Here is a 13,178-nt window from a genome sequence, read left to right as displayed (position 1 = left end):
TGCATTGCATAACTATTTTTGCTCTCCCTCCTATATAAACTATTAGAGGAAAATATACAAGCAAAATATCACTAGTATTGTACCAAACAAGTACATTATGATATATGCTGACATTGGCTAACATGTATCTGAACTGCAGTTTTAAATAAAAGTTGGTGACTTACATTCTCATATTCACCTGATTGGAATTACTTTTGATGTTTTAAACTTTCATCAACTAAAATAAAGAAGTGAACAACTCAAATGATAAATCTAGTGATTTTGGGAAGAATCACTAGTGATGTAAAATCAAAATAATGGTTCTAATGAATCTATAATGTCGGTAATGTTGAAGGTCGGTGTTTCACATATTTTAAATGTTCTTTTTAGTAGAGAACCAATTATTACTATTTAAAACTGATTTTATTGTTACAGTATTATCTTTAACAGTTGACTTCAGATCCATTTGAATTATTTATGTTCCATTTTGTGTACCATCTTGTTAATCCAAACATTCAGTTACAAGTAGATGCCAATCAATGGATGTACTGGGAATTTTTATATATACGTCTGGTTGAGGAATATTTAAATATATTTTTACCATGTAATGGATCGTCTGTAACCCCATTATCTTATATCTTCTCATCACAGAGTCCTCCCCGACAACATTCAGTTCATTTCCCAACAAGGTATGCATGCTATATATTGCTTTTTTTTTTTATTTTACAAATTACAAAGATTTAACATATTAAATATGAAAAACATTCACAAAATAAAAGAATAACTATTGTTATTATGGAGTTAGTTTTATACATAAAACAAAATTGTTATTACTTATAATAATAGATTCTAAGTAATTTGATTTTTTATTATTCTGGCAGATGAAAGGAAGCACTAAACTTGACTGCAGTTATTTCTCAGTAACCATCGTACAAAAAGATACATTTATATACCAAACTAAATTTTGATCCTTTCTATATTAGTTTGTAAAGAACTTATACAAATAACAGTAAATGCAGTGTTTAGATTCTTGAGGAAGGCATGGGAAATACAACCTTTGTAGCATTATTTTTTTGTATATTCTATTTCTTACCTAAAGAACTTGGACAAAACTTCTTGAAATTTACAGTTTACATTTGTTAAAATGAACTCCTCCTATCTTGAACTTCACCAAGTTTTGGTCCAAAATGTTGACAATGATTTTATAGTAACGAGATGGCACTGCTATCTCTATATTCTGTTGGAGTATCAAAATATTTTTTTTTCATTTTAATAAATAGTTTAACAACAGAAATTGAATAATAAATATAGTCTTAAAGGAAGAATCATAATATTTCTATAAAAAATGGAACAGGTAAAATGAAAATGTTTGTGTAGATTGAGACTTGATCATGTGCAGTAGAGAGAATCAGGTACATTCAATGTCTACATAAACTGCAGATTGCTTCTGAAAGTAACATATTGGTTGGTCTATTTATTTGAATTATTTTAGAATATTTTGAAGACTAACATAATTAAGAATAAATGATGTATTACATATGGTTTAATAATTGTTTGATATTAAAATTATAAATTTTTGGATTATTCACATGGATTGTTAAATCAAGATCAGTGTTTACACTTGCATACACAGGTGTGCACCCAAAAACACAAGAAAAAATGAAAGTTATTGTAAAATTAGTTTTTTCCTAACCAAACAGAGAAAGACGCTAAGACAACAGCAGACATACTGCATTCATATTTGTTAGAGTGCATGTAATATCTGAAGGCGGGTCCGTAGTACACTATGGCATTCCCTCACACTGCTTTTAACATCACTCAGCGACTTCTCACACCAGCAGCCAAAGTAGTAGTGTTTTCCAAAAGTCACATCAATTAATTTGCATTGACTTGCACCGTATCTAATTATGATGTCGCTGTTATAGTAACGAAATATGTTCTGGTAATTTGTTATTACAAATAAAATTATTTATACCTAATATTTTGTTCAAGATGTATATGAAGTAATTTATTTATTTCTTGAAAGTATATGATTTTTTTTCTAGTATGTTAAAATAAGGTTTTGCTATAAAAAATATTATGATTTTCTTTTATGTAGTGTAGTTATTTATGAAAATTATTTCTAAATAGCATGTACGCACCAGTAACTAATATTCTTTTAAGCTTTGTAGGACTACAAAACTACAAAATAAAAATATTACATTGTACAAAAAATTCATAAATAAATAAAGTGAGTAAAAGTAATATATTTATAATCATTAATGAATTTATTATAAAAAAAATTATGAATAATACAGAGATATTAAGTTTGTACTACAATAAACGTAAAATTAATTTAATTAATCAAAATATTAATTCGCACCATATTTTATAAACTTAAAACATAAAATTATTCCAAACAAAATAGTTTATATTGTAGTTCAAAAAAATAAATACAGTAGAATAAATATATAACAGATGAAATAATTAATTAAACGACAAATTTAATTTAATAACAAAATAAATGAATATGGTAGAATAAACAATTTGAAAAAAAGAAAAATAATAAATACAAGTCTGTATCAATTGGAGGTCTTAATTTTCTGGTAACTAGTAGCATGTGTTCCAGGTTGTTGGTTATAGGTGTCGTGTAGAGGAGGCAAGTAGAGGCAGCTTGTATGGCGGACCTGTCTTTAGATTTTGCATACACTTATTTTGCAGATATGTGAATTTTGGCTTGTTGAAGTTGGTGTAATATTTACGAAAAAGGAGAAGTTCCGAAAAAGAGAGTGTTAGTTATGATAACAGAGAAAGCAGGAGCAGATCAATGTGAAGAATACAGAACAATTAGCTTAACTAGTCATGCATCAAAATTCTTAACTAGAATTCTGTACAGAAGAATTGGGAGGTGAGTGGAAGAAGTTAGGAGAAGACCAATTTGGTTTCAGGAAAAGTATAGGGACAAGGGAAGCAATTTTAGCGCTCAGATTAATAGTAGAATGAAGATTAAAGAAAAACAAACCAACATACTTTGCATTTATAGACCTAGAAAAAGCATTTGATAACGTAAACTGGAATAAAATGTTCAGTATTTTAAAAAAACATTAGGGTTCAAATATAGAGATAGAAGAACAATTGCTAACATTTACAGGAACCAAACAGCAACAGTAATAATTGAAGAACATAAGAAAGATGCCGTAATAAAAAAGGGAGTTTGACAAGGATGTTGTCTATTCCCCATTACTTTTTAATCTTTATATAGAACCTGTTAATGATGTTAAAGAACAATTTAGATCCGGAGTAACAGTACAAAGTAAAAATATAAAGATGCTACAATTTTCTGATGATATAGTAACTCTAGCTGAGAGTAAAAAAGATTTAGAAGAAACAATGAGCAGCATGGATGAAGTCCTACACAAGAACTACCGCATTAAATAAACAAGAACAAAATGAAAATATTGAAATATATTCAAAATAATGAAGATGGACCACTGAATGTAAAAATAGAAAGAGAAAAGATTATTACTAATTAGATTATTACTATTAAAGAGATTACTCACATTTGTGTTTATTATTCCTACAATATTGCTTTGAAGTAGGTTTATTTTGTTATTGCTGCCACCATATAACAAATGAGTCATCGACTAGTCAATAATTATACACACGCACGCGCATGTGTGTATAATATATTAACTAGTGTGAATTGTAAAATTTCACATAAGTTTAAAACCTTGAGCTTTAACATAATTTAAAATTATAAAAAATTTATAAAATGTTAATTATTTATTAAAAACAAATGAAAATTATTTATAATACTGATATAGTCCTAAAAAAAGTTAATGCAAGTTTACTAGCAGCTATATATCAATAATAATACAACTAGTGATATTTATCAATGGACAGTGACTGTACTTCAATGGTTGAAGTTGTCCCCTTACAGTGGAATATACCATTGATTGAGAGTTTTGAAGTGAATTTGGTTTTTAATTAACTTCACTCTTTTTTTTATTTAACTTCCAGTTCATTTTTATGAATGGTAACTAACATCTTTCAGTTTCTAAACTATTTATCAATCATTTAAATAAAAAAATAAAAAGTTAAAAAATCATTTCAATACTGTAACTGGAAATTGAGGTAGTAATTGTTTTTGAAAGGCTTGCCATTGTGAAAATATTGGATGAAACTTGATGAGGATCAAGATAGGGGACCATATTTTGATGTATGGAAACTACACATTTTACAACCATTTTTTGTTTAATTTAGGGGTTAATAATAGACTCTATCAGGTGCTTACAAAAAAAGAAAAAAATCATGACATTTTCTTCAAGAATGTTAATGTTGCAATTATTGCTGTTTAAATAAGTTATTTTTAAACTAGTTTAGAAAATAACAAGTTTTGGTTTAATAAATGTTTCTTTTTTATGATGGTTTTTGAGAAATTTTTATAAAGTTCAGGTGAATTCATTTACCAAACTATAATATCAATAAAAACTGATTTAGGTGATCAAAATGTCACTCATCCTGATTCATTAATTATATTAGGGTATCTGGGTACTTTTCAGTCACTGTTTACAGAAGGTAACACTAGAGAACAAAAAAGAATTTTTTTTTGCCTCAGGAAGGAAAATATGTGATTCTGATAGTATTTTTTTCCCCTGAATTCAAATATGATCAGTTTTTCCCCATCATGCAAGGTTTCTGAGAAACAGGCATTTATAGTTTCAAACACTGCGTTCTTAAATACACAATATTCAAGCATTTGACTCACCTAGAAATTAAGAAATGACGATTTTCTTCTATATTTCGCCTGTGGAGCATCCCTCTTGATGTCCAACAATAATCGGCCAGCATATTAGGATTCCGTTTGTCATAAGACTTCTTTTCCATGGCTGAAATCTCCTGATGAAAGTGTTCCCCATGCTCATCGCTCAATGTGCCAAGACTTTCTCGGAAGTGTACTTTTAAGGACATTACAACCAAATTTTTTTTATGATGTTGGACATATTACAACCCAAATTTTTTTAAGATGTTGGATATATTACAATCCAAATTTTTATAAGATGTTATAAGATCATTGACAATATCACGGTAATTTTCTGCCTTTCAATTTCTCAAAAAACTGAGTAACATTTTTGAATGCTTGCCAAGGTGCTTTCTCCAATGAATTCAATAATTCCTCAAATTTTCATCATGCATTAATGATCGTATTTGTGGACCCACAAATATTCCTTTAATTTTTGTATCACTAATTTTAGGAAACTTCTGTTTTAAGTACGTGAAAGCAGAAATATTGTCCAAGGCCTTGATAAAATTTTTCATTAATCCTAGTTTAATATGTAGACGTAGATACACATTTTTAGAATTACACAATGGGTCATGTTTCACATTTTTCTGTTCAGGAATGAGTGATTCGCGTTTAGGCCGTTCTTTCCTAATGAAATGGTTTTTTCTGCCCCTACTATATCATTCACACAATAACAACAGTACTTTGTGTAGCTAAGTTGCAGACCAAGCATAAGTGCCGCTACCTTCAAATAACCACAAATGTTCCATTCATACACTGCATATTGAAGCTTTTTTAAAATAAATATAAAGTTTTCATATATTTCTTTCATTCTAGCAGAGTGAGCCACAAGTGCTGATGGGAATTTATTGCCATTATGCAGAAGCACAGCTTCTAAACTAACTTTAGAGGAGTCGATGAACAAGTAGTGTTGGTTTATGTCCATTACAAAGTGTTTCCATAAGAGAAGAAATGTCATTACAAAACACTAAGCCATTTTCATCAGAAAAATAGTCTTTAAATTCAGAATGATTACAATAAGTACATATGTTTGTATTCTTTTAAAGAAGATTCAATTTTTTTAGCCACGAAGCAAGCATTTCAGACTGTTTTTTGGATAATCTTAAATCTCATATGAGATTAAGATTTTCTTGAGTCAGTAAATGAGGCTCAGATGAACTGCTTTGTTCAAAAGTTGTATCACCAGTATCTGTCTAATTTTCTTCCTTACTTCCATCAGACTCTTAGCTCACTTCATTTAATGTCACATGTTCTGGAGGCTTTGTATGGGCAATTCTTTGCGGTGTGGAGCTGGTCTCATTGCAGATTGCAAGTTAGGGTACACCACTGTATGTTTTGATTTTGATGTAATCACTTTAATGTTTGTTAAGCAGAAATAACAGTCAGAAGAGTGATCTTTGGGTTCCCTCCAAATCATAGGGATAGCAAATGGCATGTGGCGTGTGCCATTTTTTCATGCAGTGAGAAGCCTAGAACATGATAAAAAACAGATATGTGGGGTCTAGGCCCTTGTTTGGTCCCTGACTTTACACCCGAAATAAGGTTCATAACACTTTTTTACTAATGGAGTAAGGTTTTGCTTTTGGGACTTGAGCATCACTTCACCCACATTTTTAACAAAAATTTTTAGGATGATTTAAACAAACTGTAGGCATTTTGCAACTAACGACTAATTAAAAGAAATAAAGTAGTTAATATGTAATACACAATAATTCAGACACACAAATCACTCACAATGACGTGTTTGCTGGTTCACTACTATCTCACAACTGGCATCGTTCTGATGAATGTGTGCTACACTAGTTCGTGTTTGTACATGTCTACGCACTTCTGAACCTGCACACTAGTAGCAACGCTACCCTTTGAGTTAGCTCATTTGGTTCCATCATATTTACAATGCTCAAGGAGCTCTTACTTGAAAATAGACAAAAAACGTTTTAAAAAAATTAAAATAAAACTGTGGATGATGGAGAAATTCCGAATACGTATTTGAAAACAAGATAAAAAAACAGCATTAAGTATACCTATTGGTGTATTCGTGAGACAGAAATCATGTTGACCAGTGTAATTGTTAATCTCTTTTCTCACTCTCTCTCTCTCTCTCTCTCTATATATATATATATATATATATATATATATATATAGGAAATATAAACCACCAAAACCCAGTAAATAGGTAAGTTGAATTGGCCATATTGGGATCCCGCATCTTCAGTTGTTATTAAATTATATGATTATATTAAAACATATTTATTTATGATTGTTAGAGTTAATTAATTATTTAATTTGTTAGAGTTGTTTTTTGATAGTTTTGAAATTTAAAACTCGCTGGACTACCAAAATTACATAAAATAAATAACCCTATAAGACCTTTAATATATTTTGAAACAGCTCCTGCATATTTTGTAGCTAAAAAGTAATAGATAAAATAGGATATAAATGAATCTTGGCTATAAATATAATGTAAAAAAAAAAATGATTACAAAGTCATTTAAATTCTATTAAATTTAATTTTAACACAGAAATGGTAAGTTATCACTAACATTTACTCTAATATACCAATTTACCTATTATACTCGGAATACACCAATGCATTAATCACTATTATAAGGAATACTTGTCTTCAAAATTACTTGGAGTATGAAGATAATTGTTATTCACAAACAAAAAAATTACAAATGGGATCACCTATATCTGCCATTATGTGTGAAATATTTGTACAAGATTTTGAAGATAAAATAAGTTCACGGTAAATTGAATACACGCCAGATATTATTGTGAATAAGAATGTAGATGACATTTTAGTCATACATAATCCAACTATAAATAATGAACATTTGATCAATTTAAATGAACTTAACTATAATAACAAGAATTAAAAATTTACATATGGAATAGAAAATAACAGAAAAGTACATTTGTTAGTTGTTGAATTCGAAATAAACATAAACAATGTAGTAGAAACATCAGTATGTAGAAAACCCACAACAAATAATATTATAATACATTTAAATTCTAATCACCCATGGTCACAGAACATTAATACATATAAACACAATATTTAGACGTATTCATTATTAAAAAAAAAAAAAAAAAACAATAAAAATAGGCTCAAAAAAGAAATAGATGAAAAATAGAAATAGATAAAATTTATAAGAAAAAAACAGAATAAAAAAAACCACGATAATTATACAAAAATACATCAGAAAAATATCACAAAGATTAAAAATAGTTTTTACCTAAAATACAATTACACAAATAAAGTAGTAAAAAATGATTACTAATGTACATGGTAAAAATAAATAAAAACAAGAAATAAATATTAAAAAACACAACTGCCAAAAAAAAACATTGCTGACAAACATTACTCTTTAATATAGGATAATTCAATGTAATTAATATTTGTATGTAGTATAATATTTTCTCAAATTTAAAAAAAATTATTTAAACATGTTATTATATAGGCTGTGATACTACCGGTAACGTAAGGATTCCAGCATGGATTCAGGCATCTAAATTGATTAATTGGTTCAGCCATTGAGCTACTATGGTGGAACAAACAAACATACATACACCCTAAATTCATTGCACTTCTTTTTGGGCAGTCTTGTAATAAGATCCAATTCTGAGTATATCAGTTAATTTTTGGTTAGATTCCATAATGATTTTGTATTATACTAGCAAATACTCTGAATTTTAAAAATTGGATGATTGTTTACAGAGATATTATAAGAGCGTCCCAAAACAGCATCTCGGAGCATCCCATTTGTTACCAATTGATGATAATTGGTCTAGCCTCACATCACCTCACCATTGTAGCCTCACATGCAGTCCCCACGGGAAGTCCGTTGTTATTAAACAGAAATTTTCTAAATTTATTTTATTTTATTTAACTTAAATTTAATTCTATTATTTTTGTAATATTATTCATTTGATTGATTCAAATTATTCAGTTAAAACCCAGCTCACACAGTGACAGAGGCTCACAGTTATAGTTCATTAATTCAATTTATTAAAGTTTGTGCTTCAACCAGAAAATCTCCATTACCATACATATAACCTCTGTTAAATATTTATACACCCTATGACACTCCTGGTGATGTAAGGATTCTAACACAGGGTCATATATGTAAATTGGTTCAGTCGTTGAGCTGCTACAGTAGAAGAAACATACATACTTACACCCTAAATACGTTACATTCTTTTTTCGGCAGTTGTGTAAAAAGCATATAAACCAAAATAATCATAGTAAAAAATAATAATAGTAAAAGTAATAGGGAGGATTTAAGATGAATATATAAAATTAAATGCAATGAATATAATAATAATATTTATTTGGTAAAAAGAACAGATCATTTAAAAAAAAGATTTACAGAAAATTACACAACATACAAAAACAAAAAGAGGAGGTATATCTTATGTACCTTATCATTTATTAGATTGCAAACATAGTATTACTATTACAAAAATAATTTAGAGATTTTGAAGTTTATAATAATGATAAAAAAATGAAAATGCTTGAGAAATATTACATTTATAAAAATAAACAAAAATATAAAATTATGAACCACCAAATCACATTTGAAGATGATGATTTAATTAAAAACATAATAAAATACAATCTTAACGGTTGGCAGTATTGACATTTGAACAAAGGAGAATATACAGTTTTAAATTTCAAATTTTTTCAATCTTGGACAACACAATTTGTATATTTGCCCATAATAAATTCCAGAATTTTGAAAAATTAATAAATCATAAATATATTTTAATATAATTATAGAACTTAATAATAACTGAATATGTGGGATTTTGTGAAAATCAACTCTTGAAATTAATTGGTAAATTTAAGTTATCTATTTACTGTGTTTTTTTTTTTTTTTTTTTAGTGATATATTAAATATTGTGTTTTGATGTTTATATATTTCATGTAGTATTGAATTTTATTAGCACAGTGGTCAATATTTTATATCTACAGGTGTATCATGAAGTTCTCGCAGGACTTTAATAGCCTATTCTACTTGTGGAAATAATGGAACTAATTCATATAAACATACGTCCTAAAATGCTTTGTTTACAAGTTATGGTTAGTGAAAGATTTCACTTGGATTTCAGCTACCCTGGTGAAATGAGGTCGTACTGAAATTTTTAGGACATTAATTAAAGAGCAGAATTAGTGATTTCTTATGGTTTTTGATATGAAAAGTCGAATAAAATAGGCCCTAGAACTGTATCTGCAGTAGTTTTGAGAAATCTTGGGTAAAAAACCCTTTTTTTATGTTTGACATACAATAACTTTGTTAAATGGGTAATAAACGAATAAAAATTTTAAACAAAACTTGTAGAGATTGTAATTTTGAACAAAAAGGTGTAAGATAAGTCGAATAAAATCAAGAAAAGTTAGAAAAATTCAAATTTTATTTAGAAACAGCACACTAGACCAAAGTGGGATTTTGTGAAAATCCCATGATTATATGACCAGTTTATAATTAATGTTCAAAAATGAGTCATTTCTCGGCATGCTTCTATACCGCTTTTGATGCTCTTTTTAGTTCTTCAGGGCTGAAGTTGCCCAGCTGCATCTGTAATGCATACAATTAATCCTCACGAGAATGTATTTTTGTTTTGTATATAATATTGTATTTTTATTTTGTATGCAATATTTTCCAACTATCCCCAGATAGAAAAATCTAAATGTGTTAAATCAGGTGATGTTGGTGGTCAGGAATGTGGACCACCATGACCATCCATTTCTATGGGAAGGGATAATTTAAGTGATTGGTAATGGCACAAGAGAAATGGAGAGGCACGCTATTGTGCTAGAAGTATGCTTTGCATCTCAGTGTTAAGAGGAACATCTTCAAGCAGATATGGCAATTTTTCTTGAAGAAAGTGCAAGTAGAACTCAGCATTTAAATGGCTAGGTAATATGAATTGTCCAAACAGTTGATTGTGAAGAAGGCTACACAATACATTGACACCAAATTGGTTTTGAAAATTGCCTTCCACCAGTTCATGAGGATTTACTTCTGCCCATCTATGCTCATTGTGCTAGTTGTTGATGACTTCTTAGAGTGAAGTTTGCCTTGTCTGTAAACAAAACATACTTGTAGAATTGTCAATTTGTATTCCACCAGTGGAATACCAGTGGTTTCTTTAACTGTCCTCTAAACCATCATACTCAAAACTCTGATCTACTTAGAAAGACTGATGCCTGGACTGTGCTGAACTGCATCAATAATAATATCAGTATCAGCGTTGTGTTGGACAGATTGTTCATAGCTGAATACCAAGTAGTGAACCTGTTCCCAAAGAAAAGTCATACTAATCATTTTGGAATCTGGAATCCTGTGGTTTGGAAAATGTATTTCATATTTTACTGCCGCAGCTGTTACAACCTCATTTCACTGGGGTAGCTGAAATCTAAGTGAAATATTTCACCTCTGGTAACTCACAAACAAATCATTTTAGGACATATGTTTATATGGATTTTTTCGTGAATAAAGTAGGTTATGAAAGACCTGGAAAACTTCATGATACACCTGTGTATGTATATACATTTTGTGTGTGTGAACGAGCGAACGAGAATGTGCGTGCATGCACACATATATATATATATATTAATATACATTGTAATATAACAATAATACACAAAATATACACATATTTGCACATCATGTCTATATATATATATATATATACAACTGGTAATTCAAAAAGGACTTTACAAATTTAGAAGCATATACAAATTTATGGATGTAACTTATAGATTTGTTTGAGGTTTCATTTCATGGAAAAACACTTAAGGTTTGCCACCCAACATTCACTTTAGTTCAATATGGCTTTCATTTGTAATGTGACATACATCCCACTTGAAGTCTATTTCATTCCAAACTGTAGCCAGCTAGTTGGGCATTACCTCTGCAACTGCAGTGTTAATTCGAAGTCTTAGCACAACAAGAAAGCTAACAAAGGTCATAAAACCGATCTTTAGTGAAACCCCCACAAGAAAAAATCTAGTGGGGTCAAATCTGGGAAGCAAGGTGGTCCTGCAATTGGACCTTCACAACCAGTCCACTGACCTATGCATAGAGTATCAAGAAATCTTGAACTTCTAAGTGGAAGTGAGGGGGTGCCCCGTCTTGCTGACAGTAATGACATCTATCTTGGTCATCATTGTCTAACTGAAGAACTAGAAAATTTTGAAGCATGCCTAAATAAACAATACCATTTACAGTTGCCTCCGGGTAGAAGAACGGGCCATACAGTCTTTGTTTGCTTAGGGCACCAAAAAACATTGACCTTAAAAGGTAATAAGTCTGAAATTAATACTTATTGTTTATCTAAGAATCAGTCTCAGAGAAAAATTTGTAGAGCTCAATCATACATATCATGTGTTGGCAATGTAATGAAGAAAAAAATAATCAAAGGAAAATTAAAAAAAAAAACATGATTCATGCTATTCTGGGGATCAACAAATTCAAATGAGACAACAAAGTCGAACGACATTTTGTTACTTAAAAACCACAACCTAGAGTATCAATCAAACAATTTTACATTAATAATAAACAATATTCTAAGAATAAACTAGATCATTTAAATATCAATGATAATCATAACTATCTGTCACAATGAGGTGACAGGATTTATCAAAATAGATCGCGTAAGTTATCTCAAGAGAATATTCCTCAGTCAAAGCATAAACATATATGGTGTCTGAAAGGGGAAAACTTGTATAACCCCTAAAAAACAACGATTTGACTTCACAAAAACCTACAGATACCAATGAAAACCTTCAATTCACAACAAAGGAAATCACGTGTATCAAAAACAGATCTTAACATTAATATAAATTTAGATGCGTTAACCTTATTCACAAGGACAACAAAATCCTGATTATCAAAATACGAGTAGTATTAAAAATACAAACGAAAGTGCTATCACTCGACTCCGAGGTATTTTTTACTTTTTATTTATGTTTTTTAACAATGTAAATGAAATTACCGTCAATATATTACAGATAATAACATAATTAGAAATTACAAATAAGTTACATACATGAATATAATGTAAATGTGATATACAAAGTGCTTATCATGAAAGTGTTGTAAAGTTTCACAAGGGTTTTCATACCCCACATTCAGGAGTTATGAGTGTTCACCTTGTCACTGATGTGAAATATTGACTCATCACTAAAGATTACATTGTCTTAAAATGTATCACTGTCTGAAATTTTATCCATCATTTCCACACAAAACTGCAGCCGAGCAGCTTTCTCATCATCTAATGTGTTGAATAGTTTGTATAATATGCGCCAAACAGTCATTTATGGAATGCCAGTCTCACTTGGTGCACATCGAGTTGATTTCTTCAGACTATGTGCAAAGCTTTCTCGAGTTGTTCCATAGCAGCTTTA

The 13,178-nt window shown here is 29.5% G+C and overlaps 1 protein-coding gene across 5 annotated transcripts in view; it reads left to right on the top strand.

The window, feature by feature from the left end:
• Positions 1 to 13,178, top strand: part of LOC142323936 (sphingomyelin phosphodiesterase 4-like) — a 115,926-nt gene that overhangs the window by 26,629 nt on the left and 76,119 nt on the right. For all 5 annotated transcript variants that reach the window (XM_075364325.1, XM_075364322.1, XM_075364321.1 and 2 more), the window contains one exon: positions 440 to 668. In XM_075364325.1, coding sequence (XP_075220440.1) covers positions 440 to 668 — 229 coding nt within the window. The remainder of the gene's footprint in view (positions 1 to 439; positions 669 to 13,178) is intronic.

The sequence above is a fragment of the Lycorma delicatula genome, chromosome 4, assembly GCF_047948215.1.
Source record: "Lycorma delicatula isolate Av1 chromosome 4, ASM4794821v1, whole genome shotgun sequence".
Classification (NCBI taxonomy): Eukaryota; Metazoa; Arthropoda; class Insecta; order Hemiptera; family Fulgoridae; genus Lycorma; species Lycorma delicatula.
The sequence above is the reverse complement of the archived record's forward strand: the minus strand, read 5'-3'. Positions and strand labels throughout refer to the sequence as shown.